This window comes from Lissotriton helveticus, chromosome 10, assembly GCF_964261635.1.
Source record: "Lissotriton helveticus chromosome 10, aLisHel1.1, whole genome shotgun sequence".
NCBI lineage: Eukaryota > Metazoa > Chordata > Amphibia > Caudata > Salamandridae > Lissotriton > Lissotriton helveticus.
This window is the reverse complement of record NC_136071.1, coordinates 974,467,692-974,493,279: the sequence shown is the minus strand read 5'-3', so window position 1 is coordinate 974,493,279 and position 25,588 is coordinate 974,467,692. Positions and strand designations below refer to the sequence as shown.

The following is a 25,588-nucleotide window of genomic DNA, read 5'->3' as shown; positions in this document are numbered from 1 at the left end:
GCAAACTCCCCCACCAATTTCCTCCCTAGAAAAAATGGTAGAAAGGGGAAGGAGGGAGGGGGCGATAAGCAAAAAGAGGGGGGTTCCTAAAAATTCTATCCCGAATAACTTGACCCCTTTACAAAGCACACAAGTAGAGAGACTGGACAGAGTAGAACATCTAGCCGTCCCAATACTAGTACATCACTCAGAGTCTGAAACATTCCCCTCGCTTACCCTGGAGTCCCAAACTAACATACAATCTCCCAGGGGATCGAGTGTATCGGAGGTCCCTAATCCTTTATTGGCTAAACTTACTCTAATATTTAAACAATCGCTGCAACCCTTGGAGCAAAGACTAGCGAATCTGGAGATACAGATTCTTCACTTTATAAAAAATCAACATCATAATCACCCTACAGGCCCCCAAAAAGGAGGGGGAAATAATGCAAATAATCCACACACTGTAAATTTATCTAACGATAAACTACACTCGATTAATCCCCAACAGAAGACTCGTCAAACCAAAATTTCCACTGCCCCCACCAACACTACTAACCAGAAATCACTGACCAATCCTAGCATTCCTAATTCCTCAACAAACATATCTCTTTTGACGATCCCAGGAACCCCAATTACTCCGGCACCGATCATACTCCCATCTAATAAACCCTCCAATAAAACTCTTAATCATACTACGAACAAATCATCTAGTACAACTCCGGTCCCCCAGCACCCAGCCCCGAATTCCTCGTCGGTGAGGCCCAGGGGAAACACTGTCAAAAACCAAGGTAAAACAAGATCGCCAGCAGTTTTCCCTCCTGAAGCCTCACCGTACGTGGCAATTATGACTGGTGTGCCTGAGTTGGCTGACCCCAACTCCGAACCTGCCTGGTCCCTAAAGAATAAAGCTCAACACTGGTTGCAGACCAATCGTCCGATCCCGTCCACATGGACGGGAAGGATTAGATCTGTCGTAAGAGTACCCTGGGTGGGTAACACTCGTAAAACTATCCCCGGGGACTGCCTAGCGATCACATTTGAGGACCCTTGTATAGCAGACTATATCTGCTCATGGGAGGACATCACCCCGAAGGGTGGTATTAAGATCAAATCACTCTCCTTCTTCTATCCCTTTAGACAACAAAATGACACTTATGAACAAGAGCCCCCCTGGACGGTCCCACTCCCTAGACAGAATGATGCAGATAACTTTAGGTATCATGGTCCTCCAAGACCCTATGACATAGATTATTCCTGGAACACAATACCCCCCCGCTATCAAGTGTGAGGATGGGAAGACAGGAGACCCTACCAACAAAGACAGGTAGTCAGAGACCATCCCAGATGGGACCCATGGTACAACATCCCTCTGCAAAACAGGTACAGTGGACTTGAAATGGTCGATTGACCATCAAGCGATAACCCACCTAATAATTTCCATGTACCACCTAGCCCGGCCTACATAAATAGTCCCCCGATCCCCACGAACATGGTAGACGCACCCTCAGTCGCACAATCAAATGAGATCACCCCCTCGACCTCCTTGATATCTCTCCTCTATTGGAACATAGCAGGTCTTCGCTCCAAAATCGAGGATGGGAGTGCGCAAAATTTCCTAAATCCATATCAAATTATCTGTCTTCAGGAGACCTGGACCACAGAAGAACTACACCTCCAAGGTTATAAATCCTATTTTATCCCGGCTATAAGCAGCACAATGGGAAGACCCAGAGGTGGGCTAGTAACCTTCATAGCTAACACCCTGACTCTGATGAAAGTTGCCATACTTTCCTGTGACTCCAACTTTCAAGTTCTCTCCTTAACCCTTGCTAACAAGGAGACCATCTTCCTGACTAATATCTACAACAACCTCCCGGAAGATCAATTCCTAACTCTCCTCGGAAACATTCCCGAGACCCTGAAAAAATCCTACCTATGGGAAACTGGTAACAAGATAACCCACCTAATCTGGGGCGGAGACTTCAACCTCCACCCTTGCCCAAAGACTAACCCCCTTTGTTGTGGGGTGGCAGATGAACTTGAAGTTCCTCTGGCACATTTTACACACAGTAAAGTAGGGAATTTACTAAACTCAGTCCTCTCTGACTTGGACCTGCAAATTGTGAACCATCAACAAGCAGAACCCAATGTATTTAGTCCGACCTACGTGGGCAGAGGTCACTCCACGACGGTAGACTATATACTTTTATCACCTGGCCTACGGGCCTTGGTTAAAGATTTTGAGGTCATCGGCAACCCACTTAGTGACCACTCAGCCCTAAAGGTTAATCTGCACTTGTCACCAACCAACACCCTAAATGTGGAGATTGCAAGTACGCTAAGACAAAACAAATTAGAGATTGGCAAACAAAATGGCTATACAATCAGCTGGGCTAAGATTAACCCGATGGAAGTCACTAAAAAACTTATAGTACAGACATACCCAAACATCCTAAAATGCCTTGATCTATCCTCCGATCACGAGGAAGTCCTAGAGAACTTTCATCACATTTTGGTTACAATCAAGGCCCTACTGACATCAAAACCCAAAGCCAACCTCCAGATAAAGAAAAGGTGGTTTGACCACAATTGCACAAAGGCCCTCAAAACATTAAAATCAGCTCTCCACAACAAATCAAGAGATGCAGCCCAAATACAAATTCTAAGGCGCGCATACTTAAGTGAAAGAAAACTGAGAACTGCACAACTAAAACAGAAATTGTGGGCAGATCTCCACGAGAGCGCGTCACTGAAAAACAGCATGCAATTCTGGCGTATAGTTAGAACTCCATACCTATCGGATTCAGACGTCCCTAGAATAGAAGTCGCTATAGATGAAAACACATGGGTCGAGCACTTCTCTAACATCTTTAAAAATTCCTCCCCAAAAGATTTAACGCCCCCGGGAGTACAGTACCCTATTACGCTTGATTTTGATATTCCCGACTTATTGGAGGCTTTGCAGAAAAGTAAAATCGGAAAAGCGCCAGGCCCCGATGGAGTCCCAGTGGACCTTTTCAAAATCAACCTAGATCTCTGGGCCCCGATTCTGACAAGAGTATGTACTGCCGCAGTCCATGAGGGAGTGCTATCCTCTTGGACAAAATCAATAATGGTCCCCATTTTTAAAAAGGGGGACAGACAAGACGTGAAGTGCTACCGGCCCATCTCACTGCTGGACTCACTCGGGAAAGTAGTGGGAAGAGTAATCCTAGAGCGTCTCCAGCAGTGGAGTGAGGACCATCGTATCATCACTGACAACCAATTCGGCTTCCGAGAGGGTTTCGGAACGGTCGAACAGGCCCTCAACCTTACCCTTTTGATGGGAAAATACACACAGGCCAAACCTAATAAAATCTACATGGTCTTTGTCGACCTCTCCGCAGCCTTCGATTGTGTTTCTCACGCCAAGCTGTGGCTAATCCTCGCCCAAATGGGAGTAGATCCCCCCCTCCTTGACTTCCTACGCGAACTCTATTCTGGCGCCACGGCCAGAGTACAATTCGGCGTAAATGGCGAGCTGCCGGCCCCGTTTAGCGTAGGGCGAGGAGTCAGGCAGGGCTGTGTCCTGGCCCCCTTCCTCTTCTCCCTTTATACAAATGGCTTGGAGGAGGAGATGTTGAGGGGGGCTCGGGACCTCCCACGTATTAACCATCGCCTGATTCCCGCACTCCTCTATGCGGATGATGCGGTCATTTTCGCGCGTACTCCTCGCGAGCTTCAAAGTTCTCTTAATGGGTATACAACCTTCATGAGCAATTTGGACCTCAAAGTAAACGTGAAGAAAACCTTCGTTATGACAGCAGGCAAAGGCTCCCTAAGAACTAAAGCCATTTACCTTGAAGCCCAGAAACTCAACGTGACTTCCCAATACCCCTATTTGGGCATCATGATTGACGACCACCTATCATGGAAGCCAGCAGTAGTTACAAGGGGCAACCTTTTTAAAAGGTCAATTGCTGCTCTAACAAGCTTTTCCCAGAGACTTGGACAAAGGCCTCCCGTGGAGCTACTAAACATTTACACCGCCAAGTGTATGGCCACAGCCACATACGGCGCGGGTGTCTGGGGATACGTTGACGCCAGTTACATCCAGAAGGCGGAGAATACTTTTCTTAGATTCCTCTTGGCAATGCCGAGAGGTACCTCAACGTACGCCATGCATCAAGAACTAGGAATTCCCTATATAGAGGACCTAATCAAAATAGAACCCGTGATGCTGTGGCGGCGTATCTGGGCATCTGATAAAAACAATCTGACTCAGTCTATCATTACAGACTCGATGGCCCTCGAAAAATCTTCTAGCATAAAGTGGCTGTCGTACGTAAAAAAAATGTTGACAGACCTAGACCTCCAGCACTGTTACTTCAACCCAGACACCATTAGGGACATTCCAAAGAGAGCTCTTAAACTCCAAGCGTTAAGTCACCTGGAATCGTTAAGACTATCATCAAACGCATCTAAAATGTCGGTTGTTCACGCCAACATGGTACAAATAACTCATGGCATCCACCCATATCTGACTTTGCAATTATCGATATATGAGAGAATGCTATTAACACGTTTCAGACTAAATTCCTTCTTTAGACTGGTCACGTTTCCTGAGAAAAACTGCTGGAAAGACATTCTCTCTCCTTGTCCATGCGACGGAGGATCCATACAATCAACTTTACACGTGACTTTGCTCTGCAAATTTCACCGCACACACAGAAGAATTTGGTTACTGCCAATTTTAAGGACTTGGGGTCTGAGACAATGTAGACCAGCTCTCCTTAGACTCCAAATGCTGGAATCAGAAAACGTTTGCTATTTCGTGAGTAACTTTTTAAAATGCATTTTGAAGCACAGAAATGACTTATAATCCGCTCTGTTGATGCTACTCCATGCAGACTGTTACAGAAAAACCTTTTAAACAATTTTTTTGATAATAGCCTCTTGTTTTTTTAACTACACAAAATGTAATGAACGTTGAAAACTGTGTCTTTTATGGTTTTTCCACTGTGAACAAACCGAAATAAAGAATTTATTACATTATTACATTACGTTAGTTACTACCTCTCTATAACACAATGGTGGATTATTGCAAACGTTTTGAACTAAAACTAGTTAAGAAAATTGTTCAGCTCTAAAAATGATATAAATAAGTTGTCAACAGCTTCTAGTCCACCTCTATACCCCCACCCTCACTGAGGCATCTAGTCTGTAATCTTGGTATCCGCTTTGCTAGTCAGCTCTCCCTCCATTCCTTACTAGCTAAAGTCTCAAACTATTTTAAAAAAAGAAAAGCACAAAAAATCTTTCTTGCATCACTTCTTGAATTTTTAATTCAATCAAGATTGAATCAAGCATTAAATAGACTTCGGTTTCGTCCAAAATGTCAAAGCCAGACCCCTTTCTGGACTTTCGAGAAGTGTCCTTATCCACTTGATTGTAAGCAAGTACACCAAATTACTGCTCCTCCAACGAATCCTTCTCAAATCTATTTTTATTACCAATAAGGTCATTTACACTAGGGAACTACATTTTCTTGCAGTCAACTTCGAATGACATCATCTCTCACTCTCCAATCAAAGAATGCCTTCTGTAGACTGAATCAAGCATTAAATAGACTTCGGTTTCGTCCAAAATGTCAAAGCCAGACCCCTTTCTGGACTTTCAAGAAGTCTCCTTATCCACTTGATTGTAAGCGAGAGCACCAATTTACTGCTCCTCCAACGAATCCTGCGCAAATCTATTGTTATTACCAATAAGGTCATTTACACTAGGGAACTACATTTTCTTGCAGTCAACTTCGAATGACATCTTCTCTCTCTCTCCAATCAAAGAATGCCTTCTGTAGACTGAATCAAGCATTAAATAGACTTCGGTTTCGTCCAAAATGTCAAAGCCAGACCCCTTTCTGGACTTTCGAGAAGTCTCCTTATCCGCTTGATTGTAAGCGAGAGCACCAATTTACTGCTCCTCCAACGAATCCTGCTCAAATCTATTGTTATTACCAATAAGGTCATTTACACTAGGGAACTACATTTTCTTGCAGTCAACTTCGAATGACATCTTCTCTCTCTCTCCAATCAAAGAAGGCCTTCTGTAGACTGCCAGATCAAGAAATTCCACGTTTGGAGATAGAGCTTTCTTCATTGCAACTCCAGCCATGTAGAACTCTTTACCTCTGATCCTGAGAGCGGAAAGCTTGCATCGCAATTTCACAACACAATTATCCTTTTACCTACTGGTTTCTTATGTAACGCGACATATATTCTCACCACTCCTATTGTTCTCTGTCTGTCTGTGCATTGCTTCCTTGATAAAAGGGCCTTCAGATTCCCTGTTTTGGTACATTGTCTATTGAATATGTTACAATGTTTAGCGCTAGTTTGATTTATATTTGCACAACAATCCTTAAAAGTATTTTAGCATTGTTTTGTTCTAGTTTGCATCAAGAAGCTTTGTTAGAGCACTCTATACATACATTTAACATGTAAGAAACAAAGCATAGGAGCCTAACCACATTATATGGGATTCCTTGACTACTCTAAAGCATATAACTTGATATACTGGAACTGATTTTGATTAAAACACGAGACCAACATTATCTGCGACATCTAATCATGATAATAATCATTTACACTGTAAGGGGGAACTGCCAAAGAAAATTGCCTCACAATAGATCCAGTTGAGTGATATATCCTGGGTCCAGTGTTATGCAACCTGCATGTAAATGAACATCAAAACATTGGATTGACAATCCTATAATGTGCACATGACTCCCTATTAATGGTCATAATGGGCAATTCCCTTCAAGGACAAATAGATACCACACAAAGGCAGTGCCTTTACTGAGGACTACTACTAAGACCGCAACTAAATAGAGACAACAGTGAAACAATGCAGTGAGGTCTGTAACAAAATATTGTAACTGAATTGTGACAGGGTGGAATGTATCTGAGAACTTGTTAATATGGGTATTATGGGTTTGAACAAGCTTTCAAAGACCCTCACAACAGCTAAGCATTCAGCAAAGAAGAAACAGATAGGAGAATCGTTTGATTTGCACAAAGAGTGGGAAACCAACTCCACCCGTAAGTGCTAACCATATACCAAATCATGTTAGAATAATTGATGTCCTTTGACAGAGAGTAACAAGTCACGGGGTAAATCTGGAACCTAGGGAAAGTTACACTTTTTTTTAACAAAAATACCATGAGGAAATTGCACAGTCATACCAATATTAAAAGTCAATTTACACCACCTATCAGCAGTAGTTAAAAAAAGTACATCACAATTCTTCATGAGTAGCAAAGATTCACTAACATAAAAAAGTTGCCTGAGACTAGGAAAAATAATTAAGATTAAGAGGCAAACGTCAAAATACTTGGTTACAATTGATTTCTCTGCACAAGCATCTAGCACCAAAATCCTTTTCACAAAAAAATAAGCAAACATTTAAATGAAAAGACATCGAAGGAAGATAAAACTGGCAGATCATAATCTATAGAGAGAGAGAAATCTGTTTATTTAGACCATGGTCTTTAAACTTCGAGTTCATATAAAATATAAAACATTACAATTCAATCGATAACAAATAATACATAATAATCTCTAAAATCACACAGTTACTTTTCTAAGCTGCTCTACTTATACATTTCTAGTAAAACCATAAAACCATTGGCCCATATATCTCAGTATTTCCAATTTTAAAAATCAGTTAAAATGTTAAAAACCTCTAAACTTGGTAAAATAAGCATTACAATCTTTTAAAAGCTCTGTATATATATCATTATTATTTTACAAAAGTTAAGACCATTTGAACTAGACGTACATCGGTCTTTCACATTGTCTCCTGCAAAAGTAGGTAATAAATGAGTCACAATACTTTCTTGAGTTTTTCCCTGGCCAAACAGTTTATACCTCTCAGATAATTCCCTAGTGCAATTGCAGTATCCAGTTTTTCCATTTTTATCAGTAGTGTAGCAGCTTGCCCTCGTGAATTTATCCCATATTTTATAAATAATGGCCGTAGGAACTGTTTTCTCACTCCTAAACTTGTAAGGCAATCCAACAACGTGTGCAAGATATCACACTTCGTCTCCAGTCCACACTTACATAGACCATCAGGATTTAGCATTTCTGCCTTTAATCTCCCCTCCAATAGCCAAGGGTTAATTCCTATTCGGATTTTAAAAATTTCCCACCTCAGTCCGTAGTTCGGCAGGGTTTCTAAGTATGGATACCATGCATCATTTCCCCATGCTTCTAACATACATTGGACCGACTTTTTCTCAAGTATTCTATGTCCTGGTTTCTTGATAGCTCCCTTCCTTGTGCTCTTAGTTCACCTTTGGTGAAAGAAATTTCTACAGGATTCTGATTAACTCTCACCTTTAAACTACCGGTTACCTCCTTTATTTTCCTTTTTGCCTCCGCTGCCCATTTTAAGTTGCTATGCCGGATTTCATTACTGCACCAAAGGGACACCTTCTGGGTTTCCTCTTGTAATTGTCGTTTCCAGAACCTTGCCACTGCCATTTTAGTCTGAATATTCCATGCTATTGTTCCTGTCTCTAATCTAATTGCCTGTATCATCGCTGACTTCGGCAAGGACAGAAGCTTTTTTAACACCTTACCTTCCTCCCGATCCCAACCCACTTTGCCGCTGAAGTGGAGAACTTCCACCCCATACAATACTTGGGGAGGGATCATTGCTTCATAAGCCTTTAGTATGGGTTTATGCGACCGGTCCCCGTAATCTCTATTGAATTTTTTCAACCCACAAATAGAGGATGATGCTTTTGCCATTTGAGCTTCAATATGTATGTCCCATTTTAAGGTGCTTTCAAACCATATGCCTAGGTATTTATATTCCTTTACAGTTTCAAATTTTGTTTTGCCTAGGTACCAGCTAAAAGTTTTAGACCTTTTACCGAAACACAAAATCTTCGTTTTATCCATATTTACTACTAAAAGTTTGGCCTTACAGTAGTCACTAAAAACATTTAGTTTTCTCTGTAGCCCTAGCTCTGTTTGGTCAATTATTACTAGGTCATCCGCGTATAGCAGGCTTGCCACCTTCCTGCCACTCATTCTTGGGCTAGCACTTCTTTCGACTTCCAGTGCTGCTGGCAGATCTGCTAAAAAAAAATATCGAAAAGAGGAGTGGGGCCAGGACACAGCCCTGTCTTAGCCCGTTTGCTATGTCTATTTTCCTTGTCTATACCATAGAAATGCATCTGTTGTCCTGCTAAATGCTGTAATTGCGCTTAACCAATATGCCCATTGAGAAAACTAGTATATTCACTAGAGCAAAACCAAACACTGTGCTTGTGACTCAGAAACAATGTTCCCCACTGTTAACTACATTCCCAATTCTACATGCATATTTTTTAAATGCTTTCTAGCCTCTCAGAAAAGCATGAATTAAAGATGATAATTATTCATCCCTTCTTATACTGTCTTCCTGTGCCCTTTTGTGCGCCTATACTTAATTGTGTTAGAAGAGGGCATTCCCGTTTCTTAATGCACTTTCGGGGATATTTTTAAAAATCTTTTTAATAAAAAAAAAAAAAAAATGAAAATATTGTTGTAGGGAATGGGTTGCTCCCATTTAATCCCCCTGGATTTTTCATTTTTTGACTATCCGGTTTTGGATTTTTAATGTGCGTGAGTTCGATACCTGTATTTCATTCACTGTAAATTCTGTGGCAATGCAGTGCTAACTGCCAGTGTCTGCCGTATAAGATTTAACTGCTGCTTTGCAGCTGGGATTAGAGGCTCTGGTCTGGTTACACTCAAGAACATGCATGTGCACACATGTGGAGGCTGAGCGTGTGGGATTACCTTCTAGCTCAGCCCAGTATCTGCACACACGTAGCCTCTCTCAGAAGGGATTGTTTCTATTTTATTTTTTATTTTTGTGCAGGTATGAAAGGACACAGGTGCCGCCAGCCCCCAACATCACATCAAATATACATTATGTCACCTTTCCACAGCCGTCATGCCCACATCCCTGGGGCTGGGCGGCAACTTCCGACACATCAATTAGTGTATAATCGTGCTAAGGCTTACTTGCTCCACACGCAAGCCTCCAATCCTGCTTTTCGTTTTCTACCCAACAACTCCCTCCCCCTCCCCCCCACCCCTCTGCACATCAATAAACGGATAGCTGTATCCCTTAAAAGGGAAGACAGTCAGTTCTACTTTCTCTCTGTCCATGAGTCACGTATTCCTCGGTGCCATTCGTATACAAAGTACAGTAGCTTGTCTCCCTACCCCTTTCTGTGCATATCACCCCATATGTGTGGTGAGTTCGGGTTCTCATTGTCACTGCCTTCCCTCAGGCACGTAGTGCGATCCAGTGGTCCCCAGTTCCCCGCTCCGCCCTCCACCCCTCTATGTGTTTCCCCCTATCACCCCACTTCTAGGCCGTGATATTGTCTCCACTTGTTCCACACCTTCCGGAATTTTTTGGGACAGCCTCTAGCCTTGTATGTCACTCGTTCCGCTGCCATATAGAGGTCTAGCCCTCTCCTCCACTCCTCTATTTCCGGTCTCTCTGCCACCCCCCAGTATTTCGCAATATCCCTTTTGGCCACTACTAGAGCCAGCACCAGGAAAGTGATATGCGGGCGGGGCAGGTCTACTTCCGTTACCATTCCCAGGAGCGCTAGTTTCGGGTCTAGTGTTAACTCTATCTCCAGTACCTCCCCCAGCTCAGCGAAAATGTGGGACCAATATTCCTGTATTACTGCGCATGACCAGATGGTGTGGTAAAAATCACCCTGCTCAGATCTACAGCGAAGACATGTGGCGTCCGTTATCCTGCCCATCTTGAGGAGGCGCCTCCTATCGAAATATGTCCTATGTAACACGTTCAGTTGGATCAGCCTCAACCGTGATTTAATGGCCACCTCTCGGGGGTGCATCAGGATTAGCTCCCAGTCTAGGTCCTCCAATTCCCCTACTTCCGCCTCCCACACACCTCTGAGTTTCGCCAGTGTCCCCAGCATATTATTTGTGAGTGTTTTGTATGTGAGGGATACTGCCTGATGTGCCATCTGTTCCTGCAGGAGTCTCCCTTCTAGAGGTGAATATTCCGGTATGTCTTGTAGTGGTATCTTCTGCGCTTTCCAGGCATGTGCTAGCTGTACGTGTTTGTATTGTTGTGTGTGGTGTAGTCCAAACTCCGCCCGCAGCATCGTGAATGACTTCAGCTCACCGTTCCTGATCACATCCCCACTAGTGGATATCCCTATGTCATCCCACCTGGCGAAGCCTCTCAATTTTTGAAGTTCCGTGAGCCACTTGCAGTGCCATAGTGGAGTCTGACGTGTTAGCCGCCCCTCCCACCCGGTGGCTCTCATAGCCCGCGTCCACGCTCGGAGTGTAATCACCGTAGCGGGCAAGAGCGTTTTCCCTGTCTTCCCGCCATACAGATAGTGAAGTATATTGTGTGTTGACAATTTATGCCTTTCCAATGCATACGTGGGGTGGTCCGCTGGTGCATGTAGCCAGTCATTTATGGGGGTCAGGTGTTCCGCCCAGTAAAATGCCTCTAGGTTCGGCAGCGAAATCCCTCCACTATATTGGTGTCGTTGGAGCGTCTGAAGTGCGATGCGTGGTCGTTTGCCTAACCATATGAATGATCGTAAATCTGCGTGGATTCTGGTGATAGTGGTAGTCGGGAGCGGATAGTATTCATTTTGAAGTGCGTAGAGGAATTTGGGTAAGGTGATCATTTTGTACATTGCCGCTGTCCCCAAGAGGGTGAGCGGCAACTGCCTCCATCTCGTCATGTCTTCCACCGCCTCCTTCATTATTCGACCCACATTCCTCTGGAATGAGAGCTTCTCGTCCACTGTGATATAGACCCCAAGGTAGTGGAACCCCTCCACAGTGGTGAGTAGGCGGTCTGGTAGCGCTATCCCCTGCACCGCACGCTGTGGTGTGTACAGGATTGATTTATGCCAGTTGATGGTGTGGCCCGCCATTGCCCCAAAGTCCTCCAGCTCTCTGAACAGCGCCTCTACCGTGACCTCGGGGTTCGTAATGTACAGTAATACATCGTCAGCATAGAGTGAGATTTTTTCCTGAGACCCCCTTAGTGCACCCCACGTAAAACCATGGATCTCCGGATTTTGTCGAATTTTGGTTGCCAATATTTCTATTGTGAGTGTGAAGAGCAGAGGCGACAGCGGGCATCCTTGTCTGGTGCCTCTCTCTATTCGAAATTCTTGCGATAGGCATCCATTCACTCTTACCCGTGCCTTTGGTGCCGTGTACAGCAGCCCTATCCAGCTCCGAAAGTGTGGACCAAAGCCAAACCGTCTCAATACCGCCATAAGAAAGGGCCAGTGAACTGCGTCAAACGCTTTTTCAGCGTCTAATGACATGAACCAGTGCGGCTCCGCCCTATCTTTCACCTCTTGGAGCCAGTTGTGCGTCCGTCGGAGGTTGAGTTTTGTCGCTCTATCCTAATAAGGTCAGGGAGTACTGTTCGTAGGCGCGCCGCCAGAATCATAGCCAGTACTTTCACTTCCATATTCAGGAGCGAGATGGGGCGGTACGAGGCACAGTCCTTCCATTGGCTTGCCCTGTTTGTAAATTGGTACTATGGTTGCCAATGCTAAATCTCGTGGGAGGCTCCCTGTCTCGTAGGCTTCGGCATATAGGTCCACGAGGTGGCGGGTCAGCAGGTCGGCTGTTTTTTTAAAGAATTCCGCCGGGAACCCGTTGGGTCCCGGTGTTTTCCCCGTTTTCAGTTTATTAATGGCTGTGGTTATCTCTTCCCGAGTGATTCCCCCCTCTAGTGAGGCACTGAGTTCTACCTCCAGTGATGGAACATCTACGTTTACCATATAGTGCATGGCCTCGTCCACTGTCCCGAGTTCTCTTCCTCTATAGAAGTTCTCATAGTGCTGTGCGAATGCCTCTGCAATGCCTTTGTCGTTTGTTTCCAAGCCTCCCTCGTCCCTCCTGATTTGGGCCACCCACCGCGCCGCTCTTTCTTTTCTGCCTAACCATGCCAGCAGTTTGCCCGATTTGTCGCCTACATCGTATAGGCGGTGTAACGTTGCTAGTGCTTGCGTCTTTGCCTCATTAGACATCAGTTCTCGGTACTCTCTCTGTTTGTCCTGCAGCTGCCTCAGTTAATCCACCCCCTTGTGTATATGGTAGTCTCTTTCCAAAGTCAGGATGTCAGTTTCTAACGCCGTCGCCTCCCTGTGCTGCCTGTTTCGCTCGTCTCTCAGTCTCCCTTTAAGTCTGTCTCTCAACACAGGTTTCATGGCTTCCCAAAAGGTAATTTTGGAGTCTACCGAACCCTCGTTTTCGGCTACGTACACTTTTATGTCCGCCCTCAGACCACGTAGTATCTCTGGGCTTTGTATGTCCCATGCTGCCAGGCGCCATTCCGTCTCCCGTCGTTCCGTGGTCTTCCCCAATTTCGCATACAGGGGGGAGTGATCCGATATCCCCCTCGCCTTGTACGTGAATTCATCTCCCTCTGACATGTATTGCCTTGCCACGAAAATGTAGTCTAGCCTGGAGAAGGCCTTATGTGCCCCTGAATAGAAGGAGTACGCCTCCTGTGTCGGGTGTCGCCATCGCCATGTGTCAGTGAGCCCCATTTCTGCCATATAGGCCGCTAGTGCTGTCTGTGTCCCCCCTCTACGTGTAGGTCCTGAACGGTCTAGTTCTTCTGACATTACGTCATTGAAGTCCCCCCCCACTATTTGCATCGTGTCTGCCGTTTCCAGCAGGATAGAAGCCACCTCTCTGAGTGTGCGTGATTGTAGTTTCGGTGGGGCATACACTGAGACAACTGTCATGTTTAGTCTATTCCACGTTCCCTGTATCCCCACGTATGTACCTTGTGGATCACTCCATGTGCGAGTTACGGTAAAGGGGTGTGTTTTGTCAATTAGTATTGCGACTCCCCTGGCGCCTGACGTGTAGCCCGCGTGTGTTAAGACTTTGTATCTCCCCCTCGCTATGAATGTACATGTTCCCTCCCTCAGGTGCGTTTCCTGCGGGAGGATAAGGTCTGGGGCGAGCCTCTTGATGTATGCATTGACCAAACCTCTCTTTATTTTGGACCCCAGTCCATTAACATTCCATGTCAAAATGGATATCCCCCTGTGCCTTCTTTCTGTGGTCGTCAATGTACCTGCCATACTGTGCAACATTTCTGGAGTTCTGTAGGAGATCCTCGCCACTGTGTGTGCTCAATTCGATTCTCATGTGTCTGACCGTGGTCCCTCCCGTGCACCCTTTCCCACTGCCCCCCCCAACTTCCCCAACGTGTAGCAACTCCTCGTACCCTACTCCCGCCCCCCTCCCCACCTCTCTCCCCCTCCAGACTCGTCCTCATCAAGGTACAAGCCGTCGGTAGAAGTCGGTCTGTCACCCCCCCTCTCCCTCCCTCTATTCAACTATGTCCCACAGAATCTGCCTATATTAACCCGTGATGTATCCCCCACGCCGGGTGAGTTCCCCGGCCGAGGTATATACCACTCCCTGTGCTTGCGTTAAGGCAATGGAACAACTGTTAAACTAACAAATATACAGTTCCTGAAAACAGAAAAGGGTAACAAAGGAAAAGAAAACAACAACTAAAAGGGTTGTGGCCACTTGCGTGTCATGTCCGTGTCCCGACCGACCATTAAGCCGTCCACCTCTTCCACGTTCAGGAGTGTGAGTCTTGCGTGGTCGGTACCGTGCTGCAGTTCTTATCGGGCATGTCCTGTTCTAACTGTCGTATCTCTGCTTCTAATGGATGTAAGGAATGTTGGTCACTGTCCGACATCTCATCATTCCTGTCCGAGTCCCTGAGGCGTTCCCTTTCCCCCTCCGAACAGGCCTGGTCCTGGTGCCTCATCGGAGACTTGTGTGCCCTGCTCGACGTCCCCGGTGATTCAGATCTCCCTCTCCTGGTGCCTGCCGACGGGCGTGGCTGGTACGGGGTCCCCGTGTATCTCGAGTGCAGTCTCCTGGATTTCCTCCTCTGCTGTTGAGGTGAGCCCCACCGCGCCTTTTCTTTTGCTGCTTTCGCCAGTTCCTCTCTCCCTGCCGTTTCCCGACTATTGAGAATCGGTCGCTCCTCCAGCCATTCCCATGCGTCGTCCGGGTGGTTGAAGAAGTGTGCTTTGTCTTTGTAGATGACCTTGAGCTTTGCCGGGAAGAGTAACATATATGTCATGTTCAATGATCTCAATTTGACTTTCACTGAGTCGAAGGAGCGCCGCTGCCTCTGGACCTCTTGGCTATAGTCCGGAAAGATCATTATGGTGGTGTTCTCCAGTCGGATGTTGCCCATCTTCCTCGCTTCACGTAAAATCAAGTCTCTGTCAGCGAAGTTTAGGAAGCGGGCGATCACTGGTCTGGGTCTGGCGCCCTCCGGAGGTTTCGCAAGGAGCGCCCTGTGCGCTCTTTCGATCACAAAGCAGGATGAGAAGCGGGCTTCTGCGAAAGTGTCCGTGAGCCATGTATGCAGGAATGCCGCCATATTGTTCCCCTCGATTCCCTCTCTAAAACCCACGAATCGGAGGTTATTGCGCCTGGCCCTGTTTTCCGCATCATCCACCTTCCAGAGTAGCTGTCTGTGTGACGCCTGAAGCTCCGCCATATCTTTCTTGAGCGTCGTGATCGAGTCTTCGGCCTCACCAATGCGCGTTTCAGTCTCGGACACTCTGGCGGAGAGGTTCTTGAAGTCCTGCCGCAGTAGCGGGACCTCCGAGCCTACTTCCCCAATTTTAACCTCCAATGCTGCTCGGGAGTCCTGTATGTCAGCTCTAGACGCCTGGATCGCTGCTAGTAGCCTGTCCGTGTCAGTGGCTCCCTCCGCTGCGGCACCCGCGTTGTCTTTGGACGGTTTCGGCGCCGTGAAGGTGTCCAGCGTGCCTTGTTTGGGGGGCTTGGGTGGGGGGTGATCTTTCTTCACCATCGTCACTGTGTTATTTGGTGTGCCCTGCGTCGAAGCGTGTAGGCCGATCTGACTTGGTTGCCTCCTCGTAGTACGCCTCACAGTGCGCCAATTGCGCCGGGGGGTGTCCACCTTATGTCCGATCTCCGTTACCGGCTCTCTTGTTAATTGGCCCCACCTTGCACGCCCCTGGATAACTGTTCCGAGTGTTGCACTTGCTGGGCATCCTGTTCCCTTCCGATCGGTCCGTCAATGTCCCCTCCGGGTGTGTGCCTCCATCTGGTCTCCCGCTCCGCTCTTTGGTTCGCGGCACCTTCACCCAAAGGAGCACAGGTCAGTCCCACTCTATGGCACTACAGTGGTAGCGCTGCCTCTGGCGTCCCAGCTGCCACTCGCTGCCTCAAATCACCTCCGTGCCCGTGCTGCAGCTACCGTCCCAGTCCCACCTCCCCAGAGCTACAAACGTGGACCGCGTAGCTCAGCGGGTGTCCTCTCCCAGTGTCGGCAGTCCGCGTGAGTGGTCACTCCCCCGCGCGGTCAGCGCTCGCCTCCCAGAGTTCTGCGTGTCGGTAGGGGGGTCGTGGTCTGTAGCGTCGCTCTTGGGGCTCACCCCTGTGCGGTGTTCCGCGACTCCCCGTGTGTTCAGACTTCCGCGCCGGGTGTAGTTGCGGTGGGGAGGGGGTGGGTTCTGCCACAGTCTCCCCCTATGGCGTATCAGCGTGTCACTCACACCCCACCGCGCGGTCCAACTCCCTCGGCCTCACCGTTCTCCCGGTGGTCAGCACTCTTCACGCACAGCAACCCACTGCTGTAGTGGCCGCCATCTTGGTAAAGGATGGTTACCTCCGTGGTCTCTTCTCCAGCGACTCTCCCGCTCCGGCCGTCCCCAAGTACCTCCTCCGGGCCGTCGCTGCAGTGGTGATTGGCAGGAAATCGGGTACTCTTGCCGCTGGCACCTCCGGTCACTCCTCCGCTCGACAGTAAGGTGTGGCGGCCGCCATCTTGAGTAAGGGCGTCTCGCGCCCCGGTGTTCTCCGCCGCCCCCGGTGCACCCAGTTGGCGGTCCGGTGTCCTTCTCACGCCCCCGTCCAGGTGTCAACAGACGGGGTCCCTCCGGTTCTGGTCACCGTGTACCCCACGTCCTTGGGACAGTTTTTCCGCCGGTGCACCTCTATCCCACGACGGATCCTTGACCGTTAGGTCTTCCGGCCACTCCAGGTGTTACTTCGGCCCCCCCAGGTTTCTCAGGCCGTTCTCCTCCCCTGTGGGTGCAATCGCCAGGTATGTTGGTGCACTGCCTCTCCGTCCGTTCACCGAGCCGCCATCTTGTCCGGCGTCCTCTCCTCTCTCATGCGTGCCGCATAAAGCTCGGTTCAGCTCACTCCAGCGGCTCCGTTTGTGCGCTCCGGACCGCTCTTTCCCCTCCAGGTGACCTCCGACAGTATTTGGGCGATTTTCAGCTCGTGATGGTGGAAAGTAAGTCGGATATTTAGACGTCGGCCGGGAGCTCCCGGGAGACACGTCTAGTCTCGCATGCTGCTGGCCACGCCCCTCCTCAGAAGGGATTGTTGAGGGATTTGTACTGGCCTGGTGCTGGCCTTATGTGAGTGGGAATTCACAGTGTAGGTCTCTAGTGCTATCTGGCAAGACAATGTGCTCACTTCATTATATCTCATAGACGAAATCTGCGCCACCACTTAGTTTCACCATACTTAGGTCTAGCAACACCAATCAGGTGTCAATTTTTGGGTAAACATGTATGGAGTGCAGATCCGCTTTTGTCCTCCTTATGACACTTTAAGAATTGTCATTTCCCTAGCTCAGTCATAAGAAGATTCCAGGCCTTGGTTCACCCTATTGGGCCAAGTTAATGGCTTTTATGGCCAGCAGGAGGTTCAAAGGCCTCCCCATACAAAAGAACCCTTAACAGTGCTGGGTCTCGTTCCTGGGAAGGGAAAGGCTGGTGAGTAAAACTACTGTATCTGCTAATTAACTCTTCACGCTGCAACTGGCCTGGTAAAGCCCAATTCGACAAACAAAGGAAAAAGATCAGGACCCAGGATTTACTAACCTTTGAGGCAAGGCACCCTTTCAAGGCAATTTGAAGCACTGTGCCATATCTACTAAGATATGGTTCACTTCTGTTGTCTCATAGTCTAGTGCCAAAGCGGTCACCCTTACGCCAGGGTGCAAGGTGGCCTACATCACGGACAAGATTGTTTTTGTGCAGGAAGGGATTGCTTCTTAGTAATAGAGAAAAAAATAACAACAAATTCCTCAACTGTAAACAGATGTGTCCGAGATATATATATGTTTTTTTGTTTTTGTTTTCTCCAATTTATGGGTAAACTCAGAAATATTGTCCTTTCAAATCCGTACTGATTTTCAGAAGTCCAGACTCTTCTTAATTCTTTATTCAAAAGTCAACACAATCTCTTTATTCAAATCGCTTAAAATATTTTATTGATCTATAATACAAAAGATTTTCAACACGCGTAGCGTTCTCCTCCATATGGTGTATCTTTGTAGCAGACGAAACACTGAAGAAGAAGTTGTTAGCGGTAGATAATGTGATACGAACACTCCTAGGGGATGGGGGTGACCCAAGAATATCCCTTCCAAAATGACGAGGAGCTGGTATGACTGGGGAATAGCTTTCCATCTCTACGCAAATATTATTGGGCCGCCCAACTTACAACAGTGATTCACTGGTTTCACCTCCCACAGGATGAATCTGCTTGTAGAATGGACCGACGTTCATTGCAACCAGGGGGCCACCTCAGGGGGATAGATGGTGGGAAGCGCTACAAGTCCTTTCAACTTCGACTTCCATTGCGATTCAAATATGGCACACAGCACTGGGGGCTCTGGGGTGGAGAGGTAAAATCACCCAAGCTACTTGCTATGGGACCCGTCAAAACTGGCATATTGGCTACGCTACAGGGCTTCAATCAGTGGGATTTGATAGGCATTTTGAGGGTGGGGGACCTGTGGGCACATGGGGAGGTAATATCCTTTGCCGACTTACAAAGTAGCTATCAGTTGAGACATACCGCTACCTCCAGATTAGGCCCGCTTTGTGCAAGGCACTACCAAGCGGGGAGGAGCTCCCAGAGTCCTATCCGCTGGAGGATAGGCTGTTGGATGATTACATGGAGAAAAAAGTTATATCATTGACCTATCGTAAACTCCTAAATACCTCCCCCGGTCCCTTGACTCGTCTGCAAGAGAAATGGGTGGGTGATGTGGGTGGGTTGGAGGATGAGTACTGGCAAGAGGCGATTGCATCACCTCTGGAAGTAGCTCTACGCTCCTGATTCTGCCTGGTGCAGTTTAAAATCTTACACAGGACTTATTACTCATGGACAACAATGGTTAAGATGGGTTGGACTGACTGGGTGCAATGCCCCAGGGGTGTGGCCTTGAGGGCTAATTTTTCCATTTGCTGTTGAAGTGTCTGGAGCTCCAGAAATTTTGGAGGCGGTTTTGTCCTGTCTCATGGTGGTGTGTGGGGTGTTATGGTGCAATCTGCAAAGTGGTGTTTATTGAATATTTGGGATGAAACTGACCTAAGTAATAAGGATCGTCACTGGGTGATTTCAGGATTTATGGTAGCCAAATGCAATATAGCCAGGAAGTGGAGGGAATCATCCAATCCGACTCTGCAAGAATGGGCAATAGATATGGACTGGTTTATGCAGGCAGAAAGGGTCTGTTACGAAAGTAGATAATGGCCAAATAAATGGACTAAGATCTGGGGAAAGTGGAAAGAATACAGGGGGATGTTGTGAACACCCATCGATCAAGTTAATCCCCTTGAAATGGCTTGACTGTATATCAGTTAGGTGGTTACATGGAGCTGACATGTCGGAGATGCAGGAATACACTGAGGGGTTGGAAACAAAGAGGAGGAGCTTGTTGCGCTGTCTTAATGATGAATAACAGAATTTTTGTTGTCACCAAAATGTCATGTTTGATCTGCAAATAAAAAGAATACAAAAAAAGAGCAAGAAGTTAACAATACAGACCAAATAATGTTTTGGGGGAGAACTCTGCAAATACATCAGCAAGGATAATATTCTATCGTAGGCAAGCAAAAAATAATTCTCGATAAATTAGAGGCATTCCTCTTCAAAGGATCCAAGATATGGGCAATGTTTAAACGTGAAGAAGTGACCTGATTTCTATATTAACTATATCTATAAATATAAAGACCATTTAACCAGAGCACTGATGAAGCTGGACTCCGGAAAACAGCTTCTGGATGCATTTGCTGAAAATGTTATTGACAATAGACTAATGAAATATTTGAAGCTATTTGGATAAACATATATTGTTGGCTTTTGAATAAAGAATTATGAAGATTAAGAAGAATCATCTAGATTTTGGAAAATGAGTATGGACTTTAATGGACAATATTTCTGAGTTTCCTCAATCAAAATTATTTACCTCAAGGGCTATTGATGTCTTTTGGAGTAGAAGCGCCATGCTTTTTCTCAGATACCCATTTTTTAAATACCATAATGGTTTAATGATTTTGTGTGTTCTTCAGTTTGGAATAATGTTAACTGACGAGGATATTGGCTAGACCATGGTATTTGCACAGTGGAGAGAAAGGAGTAAAATTTGTTGATGGATATCCTTAGATGAATGAATCTTAGGCATCTCATTTACTCTTCCAAACAGTTTTGTTTAATGTTTGTGTATAAATATAGGGTTAAACCTTTTGAAGTATAATGCATTTGAATCCAGTGGCGACCCAATCCCTTCATACATTCTTCTGTATATTTTATGGTTTGAAAACAAATAAAAAAGTCATAAAGGCGAAAGCTGTATTTGGTGAAACCATGTAATAAACTAACCTTCCTAGCAATATCTTCATAAAATAATTGTTTCATGCTGTTCATATGATCACTAGTATACTGGATGGAAAGTTGATTGTGTACAACACATTAAAAAGTGACTAAAAATGAAATTAAAAAAAGCATAAACTAAATTCTGTAATTTTTTTCTTTTCCTTCTAAGTACCTGGTAGTGGACACCCAGATCATGCTTGGAGGAAAGCACCGTTACAGTTTGAGCCCAGAGGAATACATCTTTGCAGCTCTGAACTTGTACATTGATATTGTAAACATGTTCCTCTTCATTTTACAGATAATTGGACTTGCACGCTAAACAATATGTTTTTCACTGATCAGAATATGACTTGTCCAACAACTAATAATCGTGATGATCGTTTGAGATAGAGAAAGTTCAGAAGGCACTGTGAACATTACTGTCAGAAGATTTATTTAAAAGGATGCAGGGAAAATACCACTATGAAGATGCACATAGATTAATTCAACAGGAACGACTGTAGAATGGCTTGAAATGTGCTTAATGTATGTTTTTAAAGCTTTGTTTATACTACACAATATTTAGGAGTCCTATTATTGCATGTGAAATCATTGTGTTAGTGGGTGGGGAAACAGGGAAGCCCATGTTTAGAGGGCATTAGTATAGGTTTATGGCCACTGCGAGTTTAAGATATTAAGAGGAAGGACTGGAATCTACTCTTGTTACTCGCAGTCACAGCATATTTCACAATAGATAGGAACTAACTTTCTACCCCACTGAATAACAAGTAACCTCATCGGCTGCACTGTGCGTGCATCCAAGCAGGAACGGCTACCTATAGAGTTGCTTCCAAACTACTGAGTTGTAGAAGTTGACTCCAAGTACAAACATATTAATTTACCCATTTAATCCCCACAAACTCAATCCAATCTTTTATCATCAGCAGCATACTTTTGGCGAGATATGCGCGTGCCAAGATTCAGGGGTTACTGAATGTTAGTTTGAGAAGCAAGTTGATGTGAGAATCATGCTGGCACTTTAGGATGTCTACCCAAAGTTCACACAAAAGAGATGAACTGGAGAATGTGTTTTGCTGCCACCTGCCTACATACAAGTTATGGTATAATGAGCTGTCCTGTGCTGTAATCTGTTGCTATTGCTCATGGTTTTCTTAATGTATGGCTACCATCATTTGCAGCCTCAGACAAGATTGTATTTGAGATATTTATTATTTTATTTAACAGTTTTACATAGCTCAGCCTTCACCAAGTGATATTAGAGCACTTTACATGGAACAAGAGTAATTAGTAAAACAAGTCAAGTCCAACAATGATAACATTATAATGATGGAGTGGGGAAACTAAAAATAGTACTCAGGGTGGTTGCTATCTTATTTCCGCTGTTTCCTTTTCTTCTGGCCACTATAACTGTCAGTGGAGTTAATTGACATGCAAGGAAAATTCATGAGTTTTGAGAGCTTTTCTGAAAGAGGGATGGCTTGTCATATGGCTCAAATGTGTAGAAAGAGTGCTACAGCATTGGGGGAGGGGGTCATAACTGGGAAATAGTTTCTCATGGCTAATCATATTTTGAATTTTGTTGTCTCAAGAAGCAGGCAGTCTTTGCTCTTTGAACCTTGCAATCTTCTTTCTGCTAGATTCTTCTAACCGCAGATACCTCAACTTTTGAATATCCTTCAGGTGGCAGACTAGATCTGGAAACTCTTTAGCAATGCCCTTGCGTGCCAGTAGGTGGTGTTGCGAGTCTCCACAATCTGGAAGTGACATATGGAGTCGCATATAATCACCACCCATGCACACTGACATCAGTTTCTTTCTGCGCCACTAGATTCTGATACAGAGCTACACCTCATTTCGTCACGAGACTAATTAGTTTTCATAAAACTTTAGATATTTTAATATCAATGTGCAGTCAAGAAAGGCACCCCCTAAAACCACAGGGTTTAAACCTTGTAGGGGCCATCGCAAGTAAATGTTTGTAACACATCCCCATCAGATTTGTCTTTGGTACTTGAGGTCAGACCACAACTTCAAGGACTGTAGCTACTGTACATCCATAGGGACGATTTTTGCGGCTTCCTGGAGTAACCTCCTGCACCCAGGCTCCGGTAAATAGAATAACCCCCCCCAAAGTCATCCCCAGTCTTGAAGAGACCCTCGCAATGGCGTACGGTTCAAATGCTGCTGACATCAATATAGACAGACCTTGTACTTTAAACCTCACACAGGGGAAACTGCCCAGTGTTGTCTCATGTTATGTGCAAATTATGCTGTCTTGTATTTGTGTTACTGTTCAAGTCTGAAATAAAATTATAATCCGGATGGATTGAATTTAAATATGCAAAACTGGTTGCTCTATATTTGTTTTCATATTGATTGATTCATGACAGATATTATATGTCCTATTATGAAAGCTGTGACTTAGATTAATTTAAACCAAACAAAAGAAAGTGCCGGACAGTCTGAATGAATACAAACAAATGCACACCTAGTATAATTAATTGCTAGGCGGACAAACCATTTGTGATTGATCACTTGTATTTTTATGAAATACTTGCCTACTTGGAGTATCCTGACATTCCAGTACAAGCAACAACGACCCCCCAATCCTTGTCCTGAGGAGAACCCTCAACTTATTCAATGGGTTCGAAACGCGTCGGCGTCCTACTCCACCCAGATACTGCAAATACCAGGGCACAATAGGAACATAATTCGCACAAATTCTACACTTCCGCTTAGTTTTGTGTGTTCCTATTCCGTTGTACCACATGTCAAAATTAATACGTATCTAGTGGTGGTGGAAACAAGTAGGCTAGTATTTTATTTTTCTGTCCACTTGTTCATTTTGTATTCAGGATTGGTGCCTCAGCACAACGTTATATTTTGAGGCATAGCACAGTTGTTTTTTGTAATCACAATTGTTATATGTGTACATTGTAATTTTATGTATTGTTTTTGGTTTCAATGCATTTGTGTACTTCTGTGAATGTGGTGTGCATCCCTTGATGCCAAAAAAACGTTTCAAAAAAAACTTTTTCATAAAAATACAAGTGATCAATCACAAATGGTTTGTCCGCCTAGCAATTAATTATACTAGGTGTGCATTTGTTTGTATTCATTCAGACTGTCCGGCACTTTCTTTTGTTTGGTTTATAAGAGTGGTCCAAGCCGGTCAGAGACAGGACCCAGCCTTTCCCTCTTCTCTTAGATTAATTTAAGGCAAGTAATTTCTATCATATTTACATTTTTGTCTAACATGAGTTAATTGTGAACGCCTGTTCCAAGTTTATGCTTGATAGCCATGTTCACATGGACATTTGGGTTTCTCTTGTAATTCTTAACCGATTTCACTGGGTCTCAGCCTTTCAGCAACCAGTTGGACTATAACACTTTGCCCTCGCCTCTAGGAAGGGCCAGGCCATCCATAATATTTTTTGCAGATTCTGTTAATAATTGCTATGATGAAGGGGATGAATTTGCTGAACCATGCAATTGGTATGATGAATTACAAGATGACATTTGAGTGGACACTTTTCCTAAAACTGGGCCGTTCTCTCCGGGGCCAGCTACTGGAGAAAGTGCTTCCTGTGCAGTTATAATGCGAAGGGCGGCTGAGGTCTTGACAGCCAATTTCCTACTATGGAGGTGAAAATCTATATTGTCACCGAAGTTCGTAAATCTGGATGTAGGGAAATATGATCTTTCTGGTCTAGTTACCCCCACTTTTTGCCTGGTGTCAGTGTGTTTTGACTGTAGTACTCTCGGATCTTGCTAATCAGGACTCCAGTGTCGGTGCTCTCTCGCCTCAATTCATTAATAAGTACATTGTAAACCCCACAATTGGTATACTGGTGCACACCTTGGATGTCCCTAGTATATGGTACCAAGGTACCTAGGGTATTGGTACAACAGGGGTCTCCCATGGGCTGCAGCATTTATTGTGTCACCCAGACGAGCCCATGCAAACTGTGTCTGCAGGTCTGCCATTGCAGCCAGCATGAAATGGTGCATGCGCCTTTCACTCCAGATATAAAGTTTTCCTTCCATCCCGGTCACTGCACTTGAAACCTATAAGTCACCCTTAGGGTAGGCCTTACAGCCCACAGGCAAGGTGCATGGTTCAATCAATCAATCAATCAGGGTTTTTTTAGAGCGCGCTACTAACCCATGAGGGACTCACGGCGCAGGGGGTTGCAGCTCCGGATCAGTCGAAGAGCGAGGTCTCGAGGCTCTTCCTGAAAGTATGCAGAGTGGTGAAGCGTCTGATGATGACTGGGAGCTCGTTCCAGGTCTTTCCTGCAGCGTAGGAGAATGCTCTTCCACCTGCTCTGGTTCTGCAGATTCATGGGGTCTCTGCCAGGGTGGGGTCGGCGGAACGATGGTTCCTTTTGGGTATGTGAAAGGAGACTCTTTTGTTGAAGTATTTGGGTCCGATGTTGTGGTGGGGTTTGTAGGCATGGGTGAGTAGCTTGAAGGTTACTCTCTTCTCGATGGGGAGCCAGTGGAGGTCTTATAGGTGCTGGGTCATGTGCTCATGTCGTGGGGTTCTGAGGACGAGCCTGGCTGCGGTGTTCTGGATGGTTTGGAGCTTGTGTAGCAGGGTTTTGTTGATTCCGGCGTAGAGGGCGTTAACGTAGTCCAGTCTGCTGGTTATGAGTGCATGGGTGACAGTCTGTCTGCATTTGGAAGGGATCCACTTAAAGGTCTTGCGGAGGATGCAGAGGGCATTGAAGCAGTTGGAGGCGACGGCGTTGATCTGTCAGGTCATGGTGAGGGAAGAGTCAAGAATGATGCAGAGGTTTCAGGCGTGGTCTGATGGAGTGGGTGGGTTTCC

The 25,588-nt window shown here is 45.6% G+C and overlaps 1 protein-coding gene across 1 annotated transcript in view; it reads left to right on the top strand.

The window, feature by feature from the left end:
- The window catches only part of LOC144784694 (protein lifeguard 1-like), a 306,155-nt gene extending 283,055 nt beyond the window's left edge, over positions 1-23,100 (top strand). The window contains exon 10 of the mRNA XM_078663646.1: positions 20,924-23,100. Within this exon, the coding sequence (XP_078519772.1) occupies positions 20,924-21,073 (150 nt within the window). The 3' untranslated portion in view covers positions 21,074-23,100. The remainder of the gene's footprint in view (positions 1-20,923) is intronic.
- Positions 23,101-25,588: the final 2,488 nt, after the last annotated feature.